Genomic DNA, 13176 nt, shown 5'->3' with positions numbered 1-13176 from the left:
AGGGGAAATTCAGTCCTGCTGCAGGGCACGAACAGTAAAAGAAAAGCCTCCTCTGTGTAGTGTTCATAGTGCCGCCTTGTCCCCTCCGAGAAGGCAGCCTGAGGCCAACAAAACTTTTCCAACGTGGGAAGGGGGGAATAACGTCTCCCAGAGTGGCTCTGCTCCCACTGAACTGCAGGCAGGCAAGGTCCCAGCGGGCAGCAGGGCGACAGCGCGGAACGAGGAGGCAGCCCGATGGGCCAAAGGAGTCCAGCCGCTCATTCAGAGCACACAACAGGCTTCCCCGAGATCTTCAGGTCATCGAAGGGCAGCAAGGCGAGGAGCTGCAAGGGCCAAGGATGCGGAGGTGTAAGGATCCAGGGTGGTATCTCCACTGGGGCTGGGGTAGGGGCCCAGAACTGCCCCCCCAGCCCTGCAGCCTCCCACCTCCCCGGGGAAGTGGCAAGAAACCCTGGCTAGGCTTTCCCTAGGGCTCGAGGCAACAGGCCGTCACTCCACGCACCCCCAGAGCCAACGCCTGCACCCTATAGGGGAGGACAGGCATGGCTAGAAACTCCTCCTAGGAGGTCCCCCCAAATTATCTGACTCCTGCACCCCGTGACACACTTGCAGAGCCACAGGCCTCCCCCCGTGCAGACTCACGTCATCGTTGCCATCGGCCAGGTCCTGGGCTGTCTCATTCTCCATGTTCCTCAGCAGGGTGTCAGCCCCGGAGTGTGAGAGGATGGCGGCGATGGCAGCATCCTTGCGGCCCACGGCCAGGTGGAGCGGGGTGCACCCGTTGTACATCTGGGCGTCCACGTATGCCCCTTTGTGCAGCAGGAACTGGACAGCACTGCGGTCATGGCACTCCACGGCCAGGTGCAGTGGTGTCTTCCCACTTGTGCCCTCCTGCAACCCGCAGACCACAAAGGTGTGGGTGCAGGGTCCCCTCAGATGGACCCCGCAGCACCCACCCACACCCCCTTGACAGGGTGCAGAGGGGCCAGTCCCCACCCTGACTGCTGTCACAGCACCCAACAGCCCCTCGAGGACCTTTTCTCCCTGCTCCCTCCAAATTCAGCGCCTCCAAGCCCCACAGCAGTGCCTGCCCTCAGGCCGGAGGGAGTGCCCAAGGGATCCACGCACCGTGCCCAGCCTTACCCAAGCATCGCACCATGCCCAGCCTTACCCGAACGTCGATGTTGGCGCCGCTCTCCAGCAGCAGAGACATCATCGGGATGTTCCCCTTCAAGGTGCTGATGTGCAGACAGGCCAAGCCTGGGACGGGGAGGCAGAAGAGAGAGCCACAGTCAGCCCGGAGCACCCCGAGGCACGCCAACCCCGGCCCCGCGCCCGCTTTGCTGCACTCCCAGATCCCTGCATACACAACGCGCGGTCTCTGCCCCAGCCCAGCCACGGACTCCGCACCGGGCTGCCCCCAGGTCTCACCTTGCCAGTTCTGGAGCTGCAGGTCCTGGTGGTGCCCGTGGGGCTGGGCCGTGCCCTCCGTCGGGGCTGTGCCCTGCAGCAGCTGCTGGGCGCACCGCAGGTGCTGCTGCTCGCAGGCCAGGTGCAGCGGGGTGTTTCCGTTGCGGTCCTGCAGCCCGGGGTTGACTCCCTTGTGGATCAGCGCCTGGATCACGCTGGGCTGCTCCAGGTACACGGCGAGGTGGAGCGGGGTCTAGAGAGGAGGTGGAGACAGAAATTAGGAAAGGGGGCGATGCCCCGCAGGACACAAACGTGATGAGCCACGCCAACAGGAGCCAGCCCCATGGCACAGGCGGGCTGCTGTGGGCCCATCCCTGTCCTGGGGTTAAGTGTGGCTGACACTGGGGGGTGCAAACGGCTTGCTGCCCCCCTGCACCTCAGCTCAAGGATCGCCCATGGGGGCAGATCTCACTCTCCCAAGTTATCTACCCTGCCACATTCAAGCTGTGCCTGCTCCACCCTCTGGAGTTGTCTGCGACATCCTGGGGCCTTGTAAAGGACCCCCTCACCCTTTGGTGCTGGGAACTCTCAGGGTATCTCCCACACTCTTCTTCCCCTCCCTGAGAAGGGGCTGCTCACATGGGACCTTCACACGCTCTGGGGGAAGTGGGTGGAGAGCCCTGGGGAAAGGGCAGACACGGATCGGGCATCTATCCAGGGAGCAGCCTGTGGCACCTGCTTTCCTCCCATCTTCCGTCTACCACATCCGCATACCTGGAAAAGATCATTTTGGATCTCCAGCACCTCCCTGGGCAGCTGAGCGATGCAGCAGAGTGCCACAGCTGGGACGCAGTGGATAATGGCCAGGTGAACCAACCTACAGAGGGGATAAAGGGAATGAGGGAGGAAAAAAAAAAAAAGAAAAATGAGTCTCAAGTGCCACGCTCAGGAGCAGAGATCCACTGCTGCATGGAGGAATAACCTCCCCACCTCCCCCAGTTCCCTTCCCTTCCCACCAGCTCGGAGCTCCTCCATCCTGCCCTCAGCAGAACGGCAAGGCAGGAACACAGCCTGAGGCTCCCCAGGGCAGTCCTTCACTCTGATCTCCACAGGGAACAGACCCTCCTGTCCCCGCAAAGCACCGCAGGGTCCTCCCTCGGACCGCACAGCATGCATAGGGCTTGGACCCGGCACTGCCCAAAGCCAGGCCTCTAACTGGGGCAGGTCTGAAGAGCCTGGGATGCATTTTGCAGAGCCCAAGGGCTGGGTTTGGTGGCTGTGGAGAGAGGTCTGGGCTCTGGCAGCTGCCCGGGGAATTCCAGTTCCCCGCTGCTGGCTGCACATCACACTTCTTCTTTCCCCTCCGTGAAGGCAGGCAGCCAAAGCCGGGCAGGAGCCCGGCACCAGTCCAAGATCACCTGCGCGGCACAGTCCCCGTGCCAGCCAATCTGCTGGCCCACACCAATTTCCTCTTCTCTCCCCCACATCCTTCCCTTTCGACACTGCCACGGCAGGGCTGGCACGCTGCCCACCGGCACAGAGGGACACTGGAGGTGTGGCTGTCAGAGCTCGGTGGACAGCAGGGAGCCCGCATCCTCAGGACTGTGGTCCCCATGGCCATGGGGTGGCTGAGCAGCCCGGAGTCCCCCAGCCCAAGGAGAGGTTTTATTTCCAGCCAGGTCTGATGCCGGTCCCTGGCTCAGTCAGAACAGAAGTGAGAACATGACGGAGGCAGAGCCGAGAGGGAATTTCCAGTCCCCTTCGCCGACCTGCTGGGCTCCTGGGCGCCCCTGCGCAGAGGGACCAGCCCCCGCCGCAGGACAGCCCCCCCGGGCCAGCCCCGGCCATGGCGGGCAGCAGTGAGGAGCAGGCAGCAGCTCCTGCTCTGCAGAGCACGGCAGGCATGAGCTGAGCCTCCTGCTAACTCCTCGCTGCCCGCGCTGGGGCCCCCGGGTGGCTTTTATCTCCGGCAAGGATCAGCTCCGAACCAAAGGCTGGGCTTTAAGCAGGCTCCTGCCACCCACACTGCTTGACGGAGGTGGGCAGGGACGAGGGATGGAGGGCGAGAGCTCTGCTGGCCCCAGAAAGACAACCCATCCTGGCTTCGGGATGCCACCGGCAACGTGGGGGACGGACAGCATCCCTCCGCAGGCGGGAAGGCAAGACCTGGCCCTAAAGCACTGCAGCAAAGAAGCGTGGCCGGGGCTGACTTCTCGCCAGCTGCAGGGGGGACATGGGTGCGCTGAGGAGTGCAGAGGGCAGTCCCCAAAATGTCCTTTATCCACCTCCTGCCAAGCATTGCCCAAGGGTCGAGCTAGCACCTGGGATCCCAGGCACCCTCAGCCGAGGCCCACTTTTGGTGGCAAAAGAAGGCCGGTCCCTTTTCGCCCTGCTGCCAGGGGAGAGGCTGACAGGAGAGGCTGCATCCCCGGGGAAGCCCCAGGTCACACCACAGCAGGGAATTCCCTGCTGGAAGGAGACACCACCCACATTTGCCTCCGCACTGCCATGGGGTGCCCCCTCGCTGCTGGCGCTCCCCGGAGCAGGGGAGGGGGCTGTGAGCCGGGGCCGAGCAGCCCCACGGGCAGGGTCTGGCTGCCCTCAGTGGACCACGGGGCAGGGGCACAGCCAAGGGGCCCCGGCCAGGCTAGCTGGGGGCAGGAGTGAGGGGCAGAGCTGGGGGATCAGCTGCAAGAATATCCCTCCCCTTAGCGGGCTCTCGCTGGCCCCAGCCCCGGTATGATCCGGGCAGGGAGATTCCCTGCTGGGTTTTGCATCAGGCCCCTGGTCCCCGTGGCGGCACCTGTGCCGAGGTGCCCTTTGCCTGCTTGCAGGGACAGCCCCTGTTTCTCCAAACCCACTCCCAAGCGCCACGTGCGGAAGCAGGCTGCGGGATCTGCCCTTTTCAGGTATGGCAGAGATAAGACTGCTCAGACAAGGGACTTTCCAAGGCAGTTCAGCTTGAACTTTAAACCTCTGCTGCTTTCACTTTCTAGAGCCCATGCTGGGCTCCCGGGGGAGAGAGCAGCGCCCGGGGTCGCACTCCCCTGCAGCCAGCCCCCGCGCCCCCAGGAATCCCCCTGGCCCCTCTGCCACGACCCACGCCATGCCGCGCCGTCACGTGGGGACAAGTGGGGCAGTCACCCGGGGGAGGTGGAAACCCCGGGCAGCCCTCCGCCGCCACCACTCTTCCTGCCTTGGTGGCTTGGGTGGCTTTGCAGCTCAACAAGGTGGTGGAGCCATTCAGGGCTCAGCTGATGCTGAGCAAGTTTGGGCATCTATGCTATGGTGATGGGGGTGACCATCCCCATCTGGCAAGAGCTCAGGCTTTCACCTTGATGCTGGTACATGCCTGCTTTGAAGGATTGCTTTCCCCCCCTCCCTATTCCTTCTCCACCTAGGCGCAGCCTCCTCCTGCGCTTTCATTTCTGCCTTCGTTCCCCCCTTTCCCCATTGCCAGCCCTCCACTTCCTGACATGGCTGCAAGAGCCGTGAGCTACTCGGGGGAATCATGGCGAGGCCGCCGGGCTGGGATGAGCCCTCGAAGAGCACGTGCGCACCGAGGCACCCTGTGCCACGGGCAGTGACGCCATCCCGGAATCAGGATTGTCTCCTGCTAACCTGGGAAACCTCCTACGCCCAGGAGACCTGAGGCGCAGGCATCGTGCCAATCTCCGCTTTCTTCCAGCCAAGGCTACAAGCACACCTCTCTCTCTGCCATGGCAGCTGCGCGGTCCAGCTGCTGACAGGCTGCTGCACGCTGGCACGCAGCGCTCACAGCTGAGCCCCAGCGCCAGGGCACGGTGATGGAGAGATACTCGCTTGCTGCCAGACACCCCTCCTCACCCAGCCACAGCCCCGTGCCTTTGCCAGAACAAGCCCTCCACCCCGCCACACTTGGTCCCTTGCCCTTCCCTCAGCTGCCTGCATGCCTCTCCTCTGCCTTCCCCCACTTCTCCGCTCCCTCCCTCCCCATGCTCCTGCCTGCAGCACTCCTGCCTGCAGACACAGGGGACTTTTGGAAAGGGCAACAGGGAGTTTTGGAAAGGGCAGGGGATGGAGGAGCTGTGGGCAGGGGAAACGTGGCCAACCTAGTAGGACAGACTGCCGGGCTCATTCTCAGCTTCTCCACTTACTCACCAGCTCCATCCTGGCACAAGGGGACTCGTTAGCACTCTGAATCGCAAAGGTCCCATGGGCACAGGGCATCCCTGACACAAGGCGATCTACCTACCACCAGAGAGATAACAATCCCGAGCAGAGGGATCAGGGCTATCCCTGGGGATGTCCCTGGGTCCGAACATGCAGCACTGCCGTGCCCAAGGTGGTCCTAGTTTAGGCACAGAAGAACACCCGTTTCCACAGTGCTGTCCATCTCCCAGGCTTCTGAGTGAACTCAAGCGCCTGGTAGGAAAAGTGTCCTTGTCTGAGGATGCCTGCAACTGGAGGCAAGGAGTAAGGGTAGGGGTGACACCCAGCTCTGACACACAAGCAGAACTGATGAAGTCCCACCAGTTCTCCAGCTATCCTCTTCCCGCTCTCTAGAAAAGGGGCTGACCATGCACATCCCCCCATCTGTGAAGCAAGACACCTTGTCCTCAAAGCAGCCCCTCCCTTCACCATCTCACCCCAGAAGCACCTAGGACAAGGGATTCAGCATTTAGAAGAATTTGCTTTGACAATTTTTTCTTCCTCTCAAGATAAGGTCCCTGTCTGTAGTGGGAACAGTTTGCTCCTGGCTCCTTATTTTGGCGGAGCGGAGCAGTAGGAAATCATACAAACAACTTGCACAAGAGAGACTTGTTCAGGGGAGGAAATGGCCCCAGCAGCAACAGAGAGGAGAGCGAGGGAGGAGGAAAACAGCAGGGGAATTCCACGCTTACCCCGCTCTCCTGTTCCAGCCCCGTAACCTGTGCTGCTAACCGCTTCCTCAGCCATCAGCATGAACCTCTGCCAGCAGGCTCAGCAAGCGTAGCTCTGTCCTGCCCTGCAGCCCTCTGCCAGCCCAGCCCGGCTCCCTTCCTCCCTGCATACCGATGTGATGCTGCCCGGCTCCATAAAACTGTGCCAGCTGCCCTCTGGCAGCTCCAGGAGAGCAGCAGATCACAGCTGGCTGTAGGCTCATCCCCTGGGTCTCCTGTCCTGCAGGTTTCTTCTCCCCTTCCCTGGGCAAAGCCCCTTCAGCCATCGGGTTCAGCCCCCCTGATCGCCAGCCTGGGCAGCAGCTGCTCCCCAGCCTGCTGCTCCCGGAGCCAAAGGGAGCGGTGGGAAGTGATGGGTGAGCGGGAGATACAGCCACCACCTTTCCGGGTGCTGGCAGATGAGGGGTGCTGGAGGCTGACTGGCAGGGGAGGCATTGCCAGAGGACTGCGGGCACCTCGTTTTTCAGTGAGGTGGGGGAGGAAGAGGAAGAGGTGGGGAGATGAAGATGCCCCCGTTCACCCATGTACTGCACCCCTGGCCTTACATCCTCTAGACTCTGCACCCACACGTTTGAGCATTTTGCTCTGTTTCTGAGCAGGTGGTGGGTCCTGGATTGCAGAAACACTAAGCATCAGATGCACGCGGGCTGCCCCCTGAAAAAACGGGGGGCCTGTCCTGCACTACCATCACTGCAGGGACGAGCCAAGCCAGAAAGCAGGTCAGCCCGCCCCAGGCAGATGGAGCTGGTTTCACAGACATGGGCCAAGAAGTGAGATGAATGATTGCAATAAAAGCAGCAAACATCCTGAAAGGTCCATTGGCCATGGCAACTCCATTTCAAATGGAGCAAATTCCCGTTCTTGCTCATCAGGAGGAAAATACGTTCTACAGTTTCCGTATACACAGATATCTTTAGGTCAGAACAGCCTCTTGCAAGAGGACAGTGCCTGGACTTTGCCAGAGCCAGTACAAGACACCCTAACAATCATTTACACCGCACACATATCCTCGCTGCCTCAGGATTTTCTTTTAATGAGGCACCAGCTGTGGGTCTAGGATGTCTCAGGGCCCCCCTTCCGCCCTGCATCTGCCCCAGTCAGAGGGGCTTCCCATCTCTGAGATGCAGAGAGCATCCCACGCAGCTCACTGAGAGGCGCCCAGTAACCACTCTCACAGCTCAGACCCCACAGCCTTTCTTCCTACACAGTCACGTCTGACTCCTCTTTTATCCACACTGCATTAAAAAAAACCCAAACCAGCAAAAATCAAAACTTTCTTTGTTAATTTAGCTGAGCTCAACCCTTTCCCAGCAACAGCCAAGCCTGCCTGCAGAGTGCAAAGACCTGAAGCCCTGCCACCTTGACTGATCTGTTATACAGCCAGGCATCAGGCTTATGCATCCCAGGACATGGAAATTTCCAGCCATTCTTTCCCTTCCCCTGTGCTGAATTTCCCTGTGCCTCTCCCCAGCTCCAAGGCAAATCTATGCAGGCGGAAAGTCTGAAGAAACTTCCTCCAGGCCAGGCTGAAGTCATCTGAACAGGGAAAAAAAAAATCTCTTCTTGCCTGCATGATCTCAGAGGGCTGCCAGGACTTACCCACCCTATGCCAAGGCTGTAGGTGTGTGACCCCTGTGGCAGCCAGCAACTTCTGGGGCATCCTAAAGGAGCCCGTGCAGAGCTGCCTGCCCTTGCCTGGAGGGGCACCGAGCCCTCCCCAGCTCACCAAACTCCTGAGCACGCATAAAAGAAGAGCTGAGAGTCCAGGCATGGGGAGCTGGACAGAGCAGGTTCCCTTCTCCCTCTGGCCAGCCCCACGTTAGGACTTATTTTCTTCTCTGCCCCACAACAGCAGTGTTCTAGGGAGCAACCTGGGATGGACTCAAACTCCCCTGGCAATCAGGCAAGGAGCTTTCTAAAGTGCCTCTGGAAAAAACAAGAGCATCCCTGCTTCCCATTAACTATGGCTATCCTGCTGCTGGGCAGCCAGCAACAGCCCAGCCCAGCCCAGCCGGGGAACTCCCAGCCCAACCAGCAACCAGGTGTGCTCTCTGCATCGGACTTCTTTAATCCTTCTCCTAAAACTGTGTCTCTCCAGTCCTCTGCTTCTTTTTTCTTCTTTCACAGTGGTTTCCCTTCGCTGTCACACGCCGAGCGTTCCCCCAGGCACACGTGCTGGGATCCAGGGGTACGGGGGTTCAGCAACACCCCTGTTCAGCAGGACAAGCGCCAAGCCAGCAGCCACACGGGAGCAGGCAGCCTGAGGGGGGACAACCTCTCTGCCCCTGCCCGGGGAAGATCTCTAGCACAGGGCTACACGAGACGGGAGGGCTACGCCTGGCATATGCCAGTGAACGGTTAGAAGTGGTTCTCGGCCCCGCGAGATGAGCCTTTGCGCTCAATGCCCACCCACGCAGGCAAGGGCTCAGCAGGGAAGGCCCCTTTGCTACTATCACATGGAGAACATTAGTTCCCGTGGGGCCCCAATTTTACTCGATTAACTGTCCCCAAGCCCTTGTTAAGGCATCTCAGCCCACAAGTCGCTGGCACGTGATTTCTTATCAGCAGACGGGGCAGCACTTGTCTCTGGTGGAAGGAGGAAGTCAGGCTTCCTCTGCTCCCCTCCCTCGCTGAAACATGCACCCAACCAAAACCACTCGGTCCCATTTTCCATCTGAAGGAGGCTGAGACCTCTCTCCTGTGATTGTGCTGGAGACCCCCGACCTTCACCCCCGCAGAGGAGCATACGGAGCCCCGCGCAGAAGACAGCCGCCCTCCTGCGGAGGTGCGGCCCCCAGCCTTTCGAAGCACGGCACAGCCAGAGGGCCCACAGCAAGACTGCACGCACTCTACCCAGCTGCCCCAGGGGCCCATCACCATGGCATCAGGTACCGATGGCATAAACTGGTCCAAGGACCACCACAGGCAGAAGGGGAAATGTTTTTAAGTTTAAGATAGAATATATAGTCCTAGAGAGACGAAGTTCAGCCTGATTTCCCACACTGATGAATCAACTCTGCCTCTCCAGAGCTGGCGGAGGCTGCCATAAGCCCAAGCAAATGGGGAGGTTTTCCCTTGTGCTGGAACGCAACAGGCAATCCCATCACACCTCGAAGGCGCTGGTCCCACACCCACCCCTTTCCCAGGACGCCAGACTCATGTGTCTGCCTGGAGAGGTCAGGAAGGAGGGGGTTTCCTCGGTGAATCCTAACAAAGGTTGAGCTTGTCCAGAGGCCGGGCCACAGCGATAAAGCTGCCTGCAGCCTGCCCAGAGCTAGCCATGCCTGCAGCTGGAAAGCCCCGCTCTTCACTTCCACGCAGAGCAGTCCCATCGGGACTCAATTCAGCAGAAAAGAAGCTGGTTTACGTGCAAGAGATGGATGCTCGGAGGAGACTGCTTGGTTCACAAGGAAAAGATGGATGCTTGGAGGAGACTGCTTGAGCTTGAGCACACAGGGCTTGTTCTCTATCCAGCTGCAGAATAAGCAGGATACTTATCATTGCCCTAAGCGCAGCCACCATCTTCTGCCTGTCACCCCGTTCCTCATCCTTGACCTCTCCTGCCACGCCAGCTCTGCCGCTCTCTCTCGGGGACTGATATGCCGGTGCCCGATTACTGCAGCTCTGACTTCCCCCAGGCAGAGGCCCCACCAGCGGCACTGCGGAGGCATGGCGGGGGGCTGATGCTTGGGCAAATGATTCTTGGAAGATGGCACCCACACATTTCACTGGCCACGACACCCACATCTCCCCTGTTGGCCAATTTCCTTCCTCTAGAAGCAGGACCCCTTCTAATTTTGAGCATGAGAAGAGCCAGTTTTAGCCCCATTGCTTCACCCTGCCTGGGTTAACGCTCCCTCCCATGGAGGCGGGCAGGAAGGTATCCAAGGAAGATCCTGCCGATGCTCCAACCGCCCAAGCACATGCCCCTCGCCTCTGCCGCCGCCTCGCACACTTCCCCACAAGCGGCAGGCTGGCAAACACAGCCTCCTTGCAGGCGCACCTCGAGGTGGCATGGGTGGGCGAGCCCAGGGGAGCTGCGGACAGCCAAGACTCCTGCCAGATGGACAGCCAAGACTTTTGCCAGATGGACAGCCAAGACTTCTGCCAGCTCCCTTTGTGTGAGCCCGGTGCTCCTCTCCGCTTGGTACCAGCCGGGGCATCTGGGGAAACAGGAACTACTTGGCCAAAACCCCTGAACTTTTTGTATTTTCAGAATTACAATTACAGGAAAGTGTTGTTGCCCAAGTCTTCTGACGTATAATGGCAGCATGATTTTAATTCTCGGCCTGGAGCTGTTTTGTGGCAGACATTCAAGCAAGGCACACAAGGAAATGTGCCGCTGACAGAGATGAAAAGAAGTCGATGGGTTTGTCTGGCTGGATGAAAGGGATGCAGTCTCTGGCCATCTGATCCCTTTCCTCTGGCGACCTTCTGTCACCAGATGAACAATTGCTCCATAGACTTTAGCATTACTATCAGCCCCGACTTGTTTTTGCATACAAAGCTGGTGGCAGTTCAATGAGTCGCTGGGCGCTCGCAGTCCCCATTTGCATCGACCGAGTGGTGGATGTTCAGCATTTCTAAATATAAATGCCGCCTACCTCTCCCGCAAGGTCAGGAAGAGAGGCAGGAACAGCAGAGGCAGAAATCCACAGCCTCGCCGCTCTAACCACAAGTATAGTATTTTTTTTTTTTTTTTTTTTTTTCCACAGCGCGGGGAGCGGATCCCGGGAAAGCCAGCTCCCGTGTGGACACGGCCAGCCCAGAGCTGTACGAGCTGCAGCACTGGCAGACTTTTTGCTCCCTCCCTCGCTCTTTACAGATTTCCTGTTCAGAACTGCACCGTGAGCGAGAGAAAACAGAAGAGCAACTGCAACCCCTTGGAGCGCTCTCCTGCCTACAGTAACCAAGGCACCACCGATTAATGTTTCCCTAGTTAATGAGATGCTTGCGTTAGACTGGCCAAGCAAATCCGACAAGCAAAGGGCTCAGCCACCTTACAAGACAGCCCCAAGCAGCTGCATCTACCAGACTCACTAAAGAAAAGCAAGCGGGGAGCCCTGGGCACACCGCGACAGACTAGCCTGGGGGGGCTTTTCTGAGGTGCTACTTCCACAGCTCTGCTTAAAAGACCCCTGGCTCTCTCCATGGGCACCTTGGCTCTCGCGTTACAGCTGGGAAAGGTGGCGAAGCCAAGGAGCCCCAGAGCCAGCCTGTAGATAGGACAGGACTAGAAAGCACCCGCTGGGGAGCGTGGGAGGCTGGGTTTAGTCTAACTTTGCTTGCCGCTAGACTTCCAGCCAGTTCTCGGAGCAGATCCCACAGTGAGCATTAATGAACTAATTAGCAGATGCGCAGGCTCCTCCCTAACCGGCAAGTAAACACTCGGGCTGGCTCCCAGCTCATCTTCAGCCTCAGAACCAGATGTGCTCTGCCAGGCAAAGACAGAGCCCTCTTGCTGCTCCAGCTACTGAAGACATTTGCTTGCTCGTGTCAGTGCCTCTTAGTTTCTCTTCCTCTTGCACCATTACTCAGTATTAAGCTCCAGCCTGGGTTTGGGGCAAAGCTTTGCCCTTCTCAGCTATGAGCACGCTTCGCTTATGCTCTACATGTGCACTCATGATGAGAACCTTCCGCTGAGGGAATGTACGACAGGAAAAAGCTGTGATTAGCTGAAGGCAGTTACCCGAAGCCAAACCAAATACCTCCAGCATGATGCCTCTGCCCTTGAGAGGGCATTACGGATGTGGGAAGCCCCCTCTCATTAAGAGAAACACTTGTCTCCATCACAGAGGCTCCTGGAGGGCAGCCCCACAGCAGGGCGTGCATCACATCCGTGCCGAAAGCTGCGGCTGTGCAGGCGGGTTGGCAAAGCAAGGCGATTTCCACCTGAGAACAAATAGTTCTTGGGTCGCTCCGTTGAGCAGCATCTATGGCCCTAACACAGCCATCTCAAGGTCTTGCCCTGCATGGGCAATCTCATTTCGGGTCTTGCTTACGCTCCATCTAACGCAGCCAAGCCTTCCCCATTGGGAAGGAAGTGTTGCATTCCCTGGGGAACAGACAGCAGGGGGGCTTGATTTGCTCCCACACCACCTTCTAGTTGCTAGCAGCCCCATAGCAAGTGGAAGTTGTCTTCCTACAGCGGGTCCGTGCTGTGCCACGTTGCCTGAGCTGCCTCTCCTTGCTCGCTCTGCTGGACCTGGATTGGATGCCCCACCGGTCACCCACCCAAACCCACGCCAGGGTGCCCAGCATCCGTCTGCAGCGCAAGACAGGAGGGAGGCTCTCAGGAGCGGGGCTCGGGGAGCCTGCCACGGCCCAGCTGAACGGGTGCTCCTCGGGAGAGGGCCGGGGACCACGGCGGGTAAAGCCCGGCTTACCTTCAGGCACCGGCTGCGCGCCGCCGGCAGCCTGCGGGGGGCCAAGCCCGGGGCTGGGGGCCCGGCGCTCGCAGGCCGCCCCCCGGGGGAGGCGGGGGGGCAGGGGCCGCGGTCACTTACGTGTCTCCGTCCTCCGAGACGTAGGTGAGGGCCTCCAGTTGCTGCCGGCTGAGCCCCTCGGGCGGCGGCGGCGGCTCCTCGGCGGGGCAGGCGGCCGGCAGCCCGGGCAGAGGCTCGGGAAGGGCGCCGGAGCCGTAGCTGGAGTCGAGCCGCTCCTCGGCGGCGGCGGCCTCGGCGAGGGTCTCGGCGGCGGCGGCGGGGGGTCCGTCGGGGGCGGCGGGGGTCTCCCTGCCGCCCGTCAGCGAGCGCAGCGACTCGATGCCCGAGTCGCACTGCCCCTCCTCGCCCTCCCAGCCCGCCGCCTCCTTGCGGCACTCGCCGCCCGCCGCCCGCGACAT

At 60.0% G+C, this 13176-nt stretch overlaps 1 protein-coding gene across 1 annotated transcript; it reads right to left on the bottom strand.

Moving 5' to 3' along the window:
* Positions 1-19: 19 nt before the first annotated feature.
* Positions 20-13176, bottom strand: NFKBIE (NFKB inhibitor epsilon; the record flags this gene model as incomplete). The annotated part of the gene is made up of 6 exons (XM_082305866.1): positions 20-323; positions 643-891; positions 1172-1260; positions 1432-1663; positions 2185-2287; positions 12839-13176. The coding sequence occupies 6 exons, from the start codon at positions 13174-13176 to the stop codon at positions 258-260; spliced, it is 1077 nt and encodes a 358-aa protein (XP_082161992.1). The 3' UTR covers positions 20-257.

Source organism: Platalea leucorodia (assembly GCF_965183815.1).
Source record: "Platalea leucorodia genome assembly, chromosome: 3".
Classification (NCBI taxonomy): Eukaryota; Metazoa; Chordata; class Aves; order Pelecaniformes; family Threskiornithidae; genus Platalea; species Platalea leucorodia.
The sequence above is the reverse complement of the archived record's forward strand: the minus strand, read 5'-3'. Positions and strand labels throughout refer to the sequence as shown.